The sequence below is a fragment of the Netta rufina genome (assembly GCF_964035555.1).
Source record: "Netta rufina genome assembly, chromosome: 1".
Lineage (NCBI taxonomy): Eukaryota > Metazoa > Chordata > Aves > Anseriformes > Anatidae > Netta > Netta rufina.
The window spans coordinates 131102891-131115711 of record NC_140123.1 but is presented as its reverse complement, the minus strand read 5'-3'; the positions used below and the strand labels follow the sequence as shown (position 1 = coordinate 131115711).

The 12821-nt window shown below is 40.8% G+C and overlaps 1 protein-coding gene across 1 annotated transcript; it reads right to left on the bottom strand.

The window, feature by feature from the left end:
• Positions 1-399: 399 nt before the first annotated feature.
• LDHB (lactate dehydrogenase B) lies at positions 400-10533 on the bottom strand. The gene is made up of 8 exons (XM_084287416.1): positions 10428-10533; positions 10142-10273; positions 6782-6899; positions 6133-6306; positions 3883-4056; positions 2497-2614; positions 1541-1664; positions 400-755 (listed from the first exon to the last, which is right to left on the bottom strand). The coding sequence occupies exons 2-8, from the start codon at positions 10265-10267 to the stop codon at positions 588-590; spliced, it is 1002 nt and encodes a 333-aa protein (XP_084143542.1). The 5' UTR covers positions 10268-10273; positions 10428-10533; the 3' UTR covers positions 400-587.
• Positions 10534-12821: the final 2288 nt, after the last annotated feature.

Sequence of the window (12821 nt, the reverse complement as noted above, 5' to 3'; positions counted from 1 at the left end):
GTAAGAGAAATGTAAACAGTGTTTTTCCCACAGCAGGTTTCTAGATCTATAGGACCCTTTCTCTAGGTTTCCGTAGGGTAGTGGTAAACAAAACCTTAATGTTGGCATACTTTTGATGGGTGGCCCACAGGGAAACCCCCTATTCAATTTCTACTCAGCAGTAAAGATATAAGAATTTGGGCATAAGCTACACTTAAATTATATGGACTGAAACTATCATACAGAAACAGCTTACAGTAAGACTGTATTAGTGAAATCTCACCACAGGTGACTACATTGTTTTTAACCTCATAACCACACATCTATCCTTTAATGTCTGCCACAGACTACATGAAAGTAGAATGCTTTATTTAGAAGAAACTAGAAATACCAGAAATAAGTCACTAGGACAACAAAACATGCCTGAAAGTTACTTTATTTGTTCATAAGGTCTGTGCGTTACAGCAAGCATAAGTTTAGCTACTGTGGACAAAAGCTCAGTCTGGAAGAGCATTAAATGTTAACCATGGAGATGTATAGTGAGTAGAGCGCCCACATTTGCACACAACACGCTGTTTTTCCTATTGCTGGAATTTAACACTTGTGAATTACATATCTTTGAGATCTTTCTGGATGCTCCACAATGTATCTGCACTCTTCTTCAGCTGAGCCACCTCATCATCCTTCAGCTTTTGGTTGATGACACTGGTCAATCCAGAGGCACTTAGGACACAAGGCAGGCTCAGGAAGACATCATTCTCAATGCCATACATGCCCTGCGACAAACAAAATAGTACATTACTGACAGAAACCCATAACCCCAGATTTGCATGTCAAGAATCTTTCTGACAGAAGGTCTTAAAACCTGCAAAAAGCAGGCTTATTTTACAGCCTGCAGAAAGTTCAGTCAATGTATTTGAAGATACAAAAAGCTATTATTTAAAACCAAATAGCAATACTGAAATAGATGACTTCAGAAATTCCACCTCTAAAAGCCTCGATTTTGTTTATATCCAACAAGCAGTTGACAAGTCTCAGAGATACAGGATTACGGTATGTTGCAGTGACAACTCTGTTTCCTGACTATAGAGGGAGCTGTAAATTCAGTTTGCTTACATTCCTTCCTCCATGTGGGATTATGCAACTAGTGCAGACTAAATGCAGGCAACTATATATCAGCTATACAGGACACGCTCTTCCCTACCACCTTTGCTAGGGGGTGTTTTGAGGAATCACAGCTGGACCTCTTTGAAGTTTACTATTTTTGCATGGAGATTTTTTTAATGAAGCTGCATACCATGCATAGCAAACTTTACACAAGGGTAATACAATACTAGACGGTACAGAGCACTTAGAACAAGTCTGGAGCCAAACTAAGGATAAACTAAGAAGAGAAAAAAGTTACAACAGTAAGTTCCCTGTATAACATTTCAAACTCAATACTTTTTAAACAAAGCTTCCTTTGCACATCACCTTGCCAACGGTTTTAGTCTTTTCATAGTCTAGTTTCTCCCACAATGAAAACATGAACTAGAGGATCCAATTAGCCACCATTTCTTACCTTTACCAGTGTTGACACTGAATGAACTCGGCACAAGTTCTTCAGCATGGTCTCACAGAGCTCAGCAACACTAAGGCCAATGGCCCAGTTTGTGTACCCCTTCAGCCTGATTACCTCATAGGCACTAAGGAAACATTGAAATAGTCACATTAAGATTTAGTATTCCAAAAAGTATATTGAAGACACCTTAAAATAAACAAAGGTTTCCCATTTGAAGAACTCCCTGATATGCTAAGTTTTAGAATTAAAACACTTAAGTCATTTCAGCATTACAGTATAAAAGATAGTCTACATTACCCCATATGTATATTTACAAAACCCTATTGTTCTCTTAGCTGAAGAAAAGATTCATAGATTCCATGTGCGAACTATTATTTTAGTTAAAGGTAGAAAAACAAAAGAAAACAGATTCCATATTCAAATGAGTAGGACAATGGCTTAGATATTCCAAATGTATTCAGAATGATGAAGTAGACATAGAGCTGCATACCACCCCCCCATCTTAGTTGTTTTACCCAGTGTCTGAAAGCTTTACACCAGCTTAGTGAGACAGGTAAATTAGGGACGTAAGTATCAGCTTTTTTTGTGATTTGTCAAAAGTTTTCCTAAGACTCAACTCCAATGCTCTGCTCACAAAAACATATCACCTTTTCCTACTGTCTTGCTCCCTTTGTACAAGGATAGCCATGTAAGAAGCTACTTGCACAAATGCAAGTGTATACTGGTTCTATAAGCCCTGCACTACTCAAGTAGGTACATTGCACAAGAGTTGTAAGCACTGCAGGAAAATAAAGCTTACCAACTGAAATCCTGCATTTGTGCTTAAACTAGTACTTTCACTTATGCAACCCCTCCTAATATGAGGGCATTAAAGCTGCAACAGAATGGAGATGCAGCATGCAGAAATGCTATTTGTAGTATCAAATGCATCCATAGAATTCCTTAAGTTACTGTACCTTTCAACCACTTGCTTGTGGACTTCCTTCCAGTTCTCACTGTCTTTGTCAGTTCCCATGGCAGGATTCAGCTCCTGGAGAGAAACGCCTGCCACATTAACTCCACTCCAAACAGCCACTACAACACAGAGAGAGGACATAAGTTTTCACAGCACTTCACTGAGCAAAGCAGAGGATTACTTACTAATATAAACTTGAAATAAAGTCATAGCAGCTAGAACCACAATAGTTTGAAAAGAAGGTTTTCTATTTTAATTTAGCTATGGTTACTTCTGAAGACTCTGGGCATCAAGTTTGAGATTTTAGTACTGGTACAGATTAAACTACAGAACTTTGAGTCCTCTGGACAAGTACTTTTCAAGTCAGAAACCTCAAATTTGAGCAAACAGGCACATCTTAGTTGTTCAGCCTTTTAAAACTAGCTTTATTCAAGAATTACAAAAGTATGTAATCGCTGTCCCACAAATCAATATGAAGATATTCTCCAAGAACTGTACTCTATTTCCCTGAATAACGGGATAGCAATATGCAAACTTAGAATACCAAGAGAAGAATTTGCAATTCTCTTCACAGCAGACTCTCCCCTGTTCCTGCACAGTAACCAGAAAGTTTTCTAGTTACTTCAAAGCAAAAGCAGATGAAAGTGAAGCAGAACAGGCTCTGTGTATACTCAACCAAGTTCTGCTTTCGTGACAGCACAGGTCTGGCTTCAGTTAGTACTGTAGTTGATCAGACACTACTTTAATCAAATGCAATGTGCCATTGAAGATATGGCTCCCTTACAAAAACAGTACTACAATTTAAAGCAGCACCCATCTTCTGGACAGAAGTTCTGCTGCATCTTTTCGGGCTTGAAATAAACATGAAAACCAAGATGAATAAGCTTCTTTGATTTCATGATTTTCCAAAGTTACCTTTTGAAAACCTCTTTAAATAGCATGGAAGAGAATCACAAAATAAGGGAAGGAATAGTTGTTAGCTTGAATCTGGATTGTAAGCCTTTTCTATTATTTACAACAATCTCTGCCACTCACCTAGTACAAACTAATACTGCTTTCAGAAGAGAATCATGTTGCAGACCATATATTCTACAAAAACTAAGGATGAGGTGGTAAACTACAGTCCTTAGGACACAGCACAAGATTGGTGAACACTGGTCTTTTCAATTCAGGATTTAATTATACATCCTGAATCACTTTCAGGAAAGAGGCATAGCTAGATTTCCTGAACTTTCCTGGACTTTGTTGTCCTACGATCTTAATTAGGTGACAGTATAGTGCCAGTCACTCAAGCTCAGCCACATCTGTTTTCAGATTTTTATAACACATTCAGCCTCAGTCTGTAACACTGTTTTTTAATCTCAAAGTGGCGAAAACTGCTCCTTACCACTGGAATCACCATGTTCTCCTAGAATCCAGCCATGGCAGCTGGTTGGGTGGATACCAAGTCTCTCAGCCATCAGGTAGCGGAATCTAGCTGTGTCTAGATTGCAGCCACTTCCAATCACACGGTGTTTTGGCAGGCCACTTAGCTTCCATGTGACATAGGTTAATATATCAACTAAAAAGAAGAGCATGCATAGTAAATGAAACTGTTCACATATACCACAAAGAATGTTCCAGCAAGCACTTTACTATAAGCAGTAGGGCGATCAAGAGGACACAAAACACAGACAGGCTCATTGTTCACATTTTAGACCTACCCTATTTGCAGGATTAAGATGAATATATCACCTAAGTTCAGGACCCATCTAGCTACCACTCAAAACATATTAAGGAAGGCCTTTGGATATAAAATATCCTACCAGCCAAAACTGCAGGAGCTTTTTTTGGTCACAGCTAGACCCCTAGGGCATCTGGAATTGAGACAGAATTCTTCATCTAGAGACAGTCAAGTGATTTCCTGAAGTAATGCCACCTTCCACTTCACAATAACAGGCAAGAACAATTTACAATAAAAATTTGAAAATTATATACTATGAGATTCATTCATTGAACACATCTTCATTAAACAGTTTCCGCACTGAATACCTCTTTAGTATGGAAAGCCAAATGAGCTCTATGCTTTGGCTGCATGTGGCTCTAAAAATAGTTTTAGAAAAACAAACCAATTAAGGTTTTTCTTGTCTGCTGCAACCTATCTCTGTAGCTCAAAGCAGCAATAATGATCAGACAACAATAAATTCTGACTCCAAAACTCAAGGAGAAGCCAGTTCTCAGGAGGAATGTATTTATATATAGATCATTTACTCAGGCACTGAAAGCACATAACAGGAAGGTGCAAACTGCACTGAGACTACAAGTGGCATACCCACTAGGCATTGCTTCCCTAGAGCCACAATTGGCACAGTTCCTGCCAGGGCCAGAGCAATCTATGTATAGACTATGGAGCTCCTCCCTTTCAAATAAGTACATTCACTCTGCCTTCCAGATGCCAAGATGCATCACAGTTCTGGTCACAGCTTTGTCATCTTACTGTTCATCAACAGTAGGGCTTTCCACCTGGGACAGGATATGGACAGTGTTAAGAGTTACAGCCCAGACAGATCTGTCATATTCCAGTGCTCCTGAAGTCCTTTCTAATGGGCTCACAGTAGTTTCCACTACACCCACTAGTTGTACAAGACAATTCCACACATTCTGAGAGAAAGCAAAGCAAAACAATTCCAGAAAAGCAGTGTGCAATTCTCCCCCTGCAGCTACGCTATAGGACAGGTCTTTAGTTTGAATTCAGCCTTGCTAGAACAGGAACAATTTGATTTGTGACTTGATTTTTAGGTAAGTTTAAAATTGCCATGTTATTGTACTTGCATAGTAAGTACTTGCTTGGTACACCAGTATTTAGTACTGCTTGTACACTAGCTAATTTTTAAACACCATGAGTTGGTAGTTTTACATGCACTGCTCTGTCAGATCAGCCTTAAAAGCAGTCTCACTTCATTGCCAGGGCTCTATAGTAATGGCTTTACTCTGATGTTGAATCAAGCTGAATCAAGCAAAGACAGTCCTACAGAGACTTCCTACAGAGCATACTGATGTTTATAAGCAGCTTTAGGCATCCAGATGTCCAAGCTTTCCCTGTGCAATTAGTAGTTATTACTTACAAGTGAGCATGCATAATTATCATCTTTCATAACTTATTATATTTAGCCCACGATTTTTGTTCAGCACAAAGAAACTCTTCCCTGAAAATACAGATGTAGCTGTATTTTCTTACTTCAGTATTATTGCAATTGTTTAACAAGCATGGTTTATATCTTAAAAGGGTAAATTCTTCAATCTGAAGAATGGCCGTAGTATATCCAAAGATAAAGTTATTTGCAAACAGCTTAAGAGCTAAGTGAATGTCTCCTGCTCATTCAAACCTTCAGAATGAGAAACTTAAAGCTACCTACTTCTTAAGCCAATGCAAGTAAAGAACTGAAATATCTACCATTAGATACACTCTTAAAATGCAGACTATGAGTAATTCTGAATAAGTGTTCTACACTTTGTGCTCTTTATATTAGTTAACAACTATATAGCAGACATCCACAGTTATTTCTGACATGAGACTTCTATTTGAAAAGATTATGGAAACAACACTAGTCTTCCAAAACCAGAATTAGTTCATAAGTACTTTAGAGAGCTGTTTTACCTGGGTTGGAAACCACAAGAATGGTGCAATTGGGGCTGTATTTAACAATCTGAGGAATGATGAATTTGAATACATTCACATTCCTCTGAACCAGGTTGAGACGACTCTCCCCTTCTTGCTGACGAACACCTGCAGTTACTACCACAATCTTGGAGTTGGCTGTGACAGCATAATCTGCAATCAAGCATGGAAAAATACTTAGACTTATCACTAATTTCAGCAGCATCATGTTCACACAGGTATTCTGGGTAGTCTCTCCACTATGCCAATACTCAAACCTAAACATGAGACATCTCAACAGATCAGCGCACAGGTCAGGAGAATACATTCAACCCCTCTGAATCTCAGTTCCACTATTCATATAAATGAACATTATTTCTTCTACAAAGTACTAGTGTTTCACTAGTAAAAAAAAAAAAACACTATTTTACATAACTACCACCTAAAATAGTAAGTTGACCATTAGAGATTTAAGAAAGCTTGAATTGGGAACCATTCCCATTGTTACATTAGTCTGGAACCTGACCCCGATTCATAAATTTAATCATTTTGGTGCCCAATCCTGAGTCCTGATAATATCAGTAATGCTCCACTATTAGATTTACATAATACTAGCATTAATAAAATAATTTAAGGTTCTGAGGTTCACCTTTGTCTGCCACAATCTTATGAGTTTGAAGGAACAAGCTCCCATGCTGTAGATCCATCATTTCTCCTTTTAGTTTGTCTTCCAAAACATCAACCAGAGCAAGCTCATCGCAAAGACCCTGAAGAAATAAAATTTAAAAGGAACCAATATATTATTAGCCATAGTTACTTCCAAGTTGAGCAATATAACCTTTTAAGTGAATATGATACACATCTGGAAGCATCCACTCTATAAAGACAAACCAGTAGGACAGAACTACCTTGGTGCTACTACAAGATACACCAGAACAAAGTCACATGCTACTTCAGAACAAATTTAGCATCCTTGTTCAGACTTTCTGAAGTGTCACTTGCAGGTCGCTTTTAGTGTGCTGCTACCCCTTTACCAGTACACACTTCGTGACTTTTCCTTTTTAGAAAGAAAAAAAAATGGCTGCACCTTTGAGTTATAAGAAGCCCTATAAACCCATTCAGCAGAAAAAAGAAAGCCCGTTTTAATGTTTAGACACCTAACACCATACTACTTCACAAATAAGTGTGTTTTCTTATAAAAAAAAATCTCTCAACTTATTGAACAAGAAATAGAACAGAAACAGACTGATTTTCCTCAATATTAGGAAACAGTATCAGGGAAAACAAACTTTAATTTTTCTTCCATTAAATCTATTACAATGCTGTTGCTTTGCAAAACAGATTTAGTCATATATGCTTGTTTCCCAACTTAACTGGGCTGGACAACAACATTATGTAGTCTCAGAACAGGACAACAGTGAAACACAGGGGTGGAATAAAGATTTTCTTCTATTACAGTTTTACCACCTTCTGAGGTAGGTGTTAGCTAACTCTGTAAATTCCACTATACTTTGAAGTTTTTTTTCAGTATATTATACTGAGAATCAGATTAGTAGCTCTGTTTTCCTAGATATCTGTCAGTATCCCATCTGAAGGTAGTTGTTAGGACATTTTTCTTTTGTTGAAAGCGTCACATCAAACAAGCTTCTCTTTGGTTTCATATAAAAAGGGCAATACTAATTTCACATCAAAATTAGTTATTAGTATCAACCACACACTTTGAACATGTAACAGTATTTACTGTTTTCATCTAGAAAAGTGTTCAACAGCAGGTATATTTCACTTATTCAAGTCTTTCACTTCAGATTTAAAAAATCACACTGGAGTCCATTGCTTTTTTTTTTTTTTTGCACAATTAGCTTTCACAACTAAGTTGACCAAGTACTGGAGGAAAACCTCAAAGTCTAAGGGAAGGTGCCTCTGCTCACAGCAGGGGGGAGGGTGTGTGGAATTAGATGATTTTTAAAGGTCCCTTCCAACCCAAACCATTCTGTGATTGTATACTCACTAGTTTACCCTGCAGACTATTTGAAAGGAGTGTAAAAGTCTGTTATTTACGTGTTATCAAAAGTATCCTTAACAGAAGTCACCAGCATTAAACTATACGTAATCTGAATCTCAAAAAAGAATGCATGCAGAAGTGTGATTATGTATACATTTTTACACACACTGCCTAGTGATATTGTCCTGAGCATAGATCTTGCATCAGACTCTGCAGGCTAAGGAGCCAGTTTGCTCACTGAACTGGAGAAGTACCTGGAATAACTCCAGCAACTGACTTCAGGAATTTGCATCAACGTTGCCTAGGGAATTCAGCTTGCCATTAGCACACACAGAACTGAAGTCTACATAATCACCATCAGAAACACCTTAAAATATTCTAATTAAAAACAGTTGCCTTGAGACTGTAGGTCTTTCCATTTCTAAAATGGTACAGCAACAGTGACTTGTTTCTAATAGAGCTAAAAATAACTAACATGGAATTTTAGTGTCATTGAAATGTACATATTAATACTACAGGAGTAAACTTAACTTAGTATTAGCACATTAAGTTACATAAAATCCAAAGCCATCTAAAATCCAACTGTGTCCAAATATTAACACACAGGAAGCTAGGTACAAAGTTTAATGCTATGGTTTAACAAAATCAGAAGACATTTTGGGCAGCCAACCACCTTGCAGAAGTTAGTCACATCTAGTTCAGTGACAAGAGTCACATTTCTGTTATAAAAGCATTTCATATTACAACTGACACTTGCAAAAGAATAAGAATAGCAGAAGCCCAGAGGTAATGAACTCCATTATGCCATAATCAAGACTGAAAGATTTCAGACTGGCTTTTATTCTGGGTTCGGTCCATACATCTCAGCAACTGTAAAACTAGACTTCTGAGAGCACAATTTGATCCTGCATAGTGCACAACAGTGCACGCAGATGATGGATTGTAATCAAATTCACAGTAACTTACCTGTTTTCTGTTCTGTTACCCTTAAAGGCTACAGCACTGCTTCAAAAACAAACAAGTTTGAGGAAAGCATTTTCTTTTCATATCTATATCTGTAGTTTTTAAGCAACAGTCCTCTCCCCCATTACCTTTCAGCTTTAGTTACAAGTTACATACTTTTAAAAAAGTTTAAATTCTATTCAGTACTTACTTTCACAATGGCCTTTACTTACTGCCATCTTTTCTTCCTGCCAAGGCTTAAATATTAGCAAGTCAAAGCCCTTGAACATTTTCACAGTTAAAATCACTACTTCAAAACATGCATCCTCAGGGTAATAGAGAACAGATCATCTCCAAATAAGAGATAACCGTTTCAGTAGCACATGCAAGACTTTCAATCCCAATGTTGTGAGCTACTTGATGCAAGATCTACCACTTCAAGGGGGTAGGGCATAAGCGTCTTCTTAGGAAGAAAGATAAGGTCTGTGGCTCCCACTCATCTTCTTAAAGAAGAACATAAGGAATCAAATTTAACTTGGTCACAGTATTCACAGAAAAACAAAAGGCAATGGACAAAGATCCTTGTTACGTGTTTAGGCTTTGGTCTAAGACCACAACTTGGGATTTACCTAGTAAAAGGTAAACAGAAATTAGAGTAATCTCTAGGTTCAGATTTAATTTTTGAAAACTACAGATAACACCTCTGTAACCAGGCAATACCAGCTAAAGAGAAATAAAGAAGCCCACTGAAGGCAGCAGTAATGTTTTAGCTCCTTTGATTAGGGCACAGATGCATTAAGAGCACGCTGCAAGGGCGCACAGTCCTCCCATGCTCTGCACCGACTTCTGGAGGGAGCGCCCACGCTCGTTATTCAGTGGCGGAGCTCCACTGGGCAGCCTCCGGCTTTGTTACAAAAGAAATAAAGGTGCGTATATTAAAAAAAAAAAAAAAAAAAAAAAAAAAAAAAAAAAAAAAAAAAAAAAAAAAAAAAAAAGGGAGAAAGGAGGGCTCGGAACAGGCCAGGTGCGGCTAGGGTTATGGCTGAAGGCGGCAGGGCACCGTACCTTTCCGAGGATGCTGATGGCGCAGGCCATGCCCACCTGCCCGACGCCCACCACCGTTATCTTGCTGCTGGGCACCGCGCTGGCGGCGGCCACGGGGGTCATCAGCTTCTCCTTCAGGGTCGCCATGGCGTCCTGGGGAGAAAGGCTGGGGTCAGCACGGCGGGACACGACCCCACAACCACCCCACTAGGTACCAAGCCCCCATCCGTTAACGGCCGCCCTCCCTCCACCCCCTCCCAGACCCGGGGCGCCCGATCCCCGGCGGCCCCGTTGGGCCCGCACGCACCGGCTGTGCCGCGAGCAGGGGGATGCAGAGCCGTGCCGCCGCTCCGCTCGGGGCCCAGCAATGAGGGATCCGCAGCGGAAGGGGCGGCCCCCAACCAGCCGGGCCGCACCGCCCCCCGCCGCCCCCGGGGCGGGCCCCAGTGCCATCAGGGGCGGTGGGCCCCGCGGAGGGTGGGCGCTGCGGGGGCACGGGGGCAGCACTTGGCGCTCGTCTCTCTCTGTCTTGTGTTTGGGGCGCTTTGGAGGAAGCGGGGAGGGATCTCCGCCGGCCCGCCGCCACAGGGCTTGTGGGGGTGCTTGTCCTGCAATGGGGGGGATCCTTGCAACCGGGGGTCCCTGCGATGGGGGTTTCTTTAGCAGGGGGTCCCTGCAATGAGGTCCCTGCAACAAAGGTTCACTGCCACGAAGGGTTATTGCAATGGGATGCCACTGCACCAAAGATTTATTGCAATGGGGTGTCACTGCATCAAGGATTTATTGCAATGGGGTGTCACTGCACCAAAGGGTATTGCAACAAAGGGTTATTGTAGCATTGGCCCACAGCAGCCAGGCATTGCCGCAGCACAAGGAAAGCTGGAGCCTGCTTAGTTTGGCCTGTACAACTGCATGGCGGCCTCACAGAAAAAAAGGGAAACGCTGTCCCTCTCTGGGTTATTTTTGCTGATCAAGGGAGGGCACGCAGATGGCTGGAGTGAGTTTGTCGGAAGCCAGCCCAAGGTCACCTGCAGCAGAGCCCTATGTGAGCTGGAAACAGGCTGTGCAGTATAGCGCAAAGCCTCAGGCCGCACCGTGTTGGAAATAGACCCTACTTTACGCCCCAGGCTGTGAGCTGGCTGTTGTCCTGCTTTTGACTCTGTACACATAAAGGACACTGCTTGTTCTTGTCATGTACATGGAGGCCCTCGCATCTCTGAGTTTACCTTCACAGTCACGTAGAGAAAGTGTTCTCTCTGTTTCACAGAGCTACTAACTTTACCAGGAGGAATGTTAAGAGGAATCACTGCAAAGAAAGAGTCGTGCACAAATAAAGCATTTTACGTTGTCTTATTCTGGGGCAAAGTTACTGAAGTTACAGTATCTGATTTTTTGTGCTCTGAGTTTTGCCCTGCAGCTGACTTCAGCTATTTTTTTTTGTGGTTGAATAAATCCTAATGGGACAATGGCATGCCTGAAGTCACACAGGCTTTGGCAAGAACAAGGAATGTAACAATGCTGTGCCACAATGGTTCCTCCTCCTACTACTTTCTTCTGCTCCTCCTCTAACTCCTTCTCCTCCTCCAACAGAAGGCCCAACCCACATCATAGTATCTTGGACTATTGTGCCATATCCCAGTAATCACTTTAAAATTTTAATATGTAGGGGCCATGGAATGAATGAGCCTGAGTCCCCAGAGTGTGAATGGAGTTTTGTTCCTTTTTAAAGTAATAAGCACATCAACCACTCTAAAGAACAGTAAATAAGATATGACATGCTTTTCCTCTGACCATTCCGTTGCTTTCCATTGCGATATTTTGGGCATACAATTTTGGGTATACAGTTTGCCATTGTTGCTGAACAGGAAAGAAAGAAGTGGTTTGCTAAAATTCCTGCAGGGCCAATGCATGGGGAATCAGAAGGAAAGAATAGCAAAAAGTATTTTCTCCTGATGCTGTAACATGACTTCTCTGTAGCAGTCAAGAGAGAAAGTAGAGGTAGAACGCTGAATTGCATACATTTCCAATTTCACCAGGAAAAAAAAAATGCTGTAGATGCCTCATCACACATCATTAATTCTCTCTCTTATGAGAAGGAAAACAGAAGGGTAGATTCCAGAGTCCTCCTAAATAAGTGACTAGGCACAGAGGCTAGCCCTTGCTGTCTAAGACCGTGGTTGCCCTTTTGTTGTTGTTCCCAGCTAAAAGTTTTGTTGATCTTTTTGCCAATTATTTTGCCAGGTTAGCACTCACTGGATTAATTCCCTCTGGCTCACCAAGCAGCCAAACAAATGCTGGTGCCAGCCTGGGAGAGTTGGTGAGAATGAGCGGTGACGAAAGGGTGAAACCTGCTTTTCTGGGCAGCAGTACAGATCCGTGCTGGCTTTAAATTACTATCTAGCTGTGACCTACTTTACTTCATTATGTTGTTTGGCATTGCAAAGGGTGCCCTGGAGAGACAGGAATGAGTTAAGTCATCTGCATGGCACTTCAGGTAGTGGCTGAAGAAAATGAATTCAAGACTTCCTAATTGCAGATGAAGTGGGAGCTGGACAGAAATTAAAATCATACAGTGAAAAGTCAGGGTAAGACAGTTTATCTTGTATAATCGGAACTGGAACATGTACAGCTGGACTTTAATAAAATAAGGGGGAAGGAAGAAAAAAAGGTAAGTGAGGGAGGAGAGGCCAGGGGCATCTGA

Excerpts from the sequence above, each read along its gene's own strand:
- LDHB (XM_084287416.1), bottom strand. The coding sequence starts at position 10,267 with ATGGCGACCCTGAAGGAGAAGCTGATGACCCCCGTGGCCGCCGCCAGC. Across the intron at positions 6,900-10,141 it reads CCATCAGCATCCTCGGAAAG|GGTCTTTGCGATGAGCTTGC; the intron begins GTACGGTGCCCT and ends TTATTTCTTCAG. Across the intron at positions 756-1,540 it reads CAGTGTCAACACTGGTAAAG|GGCATGTATGGCATTGAGAA; the intron begins GTAAGAAATGGT and ends TGTTTGTCGCAG.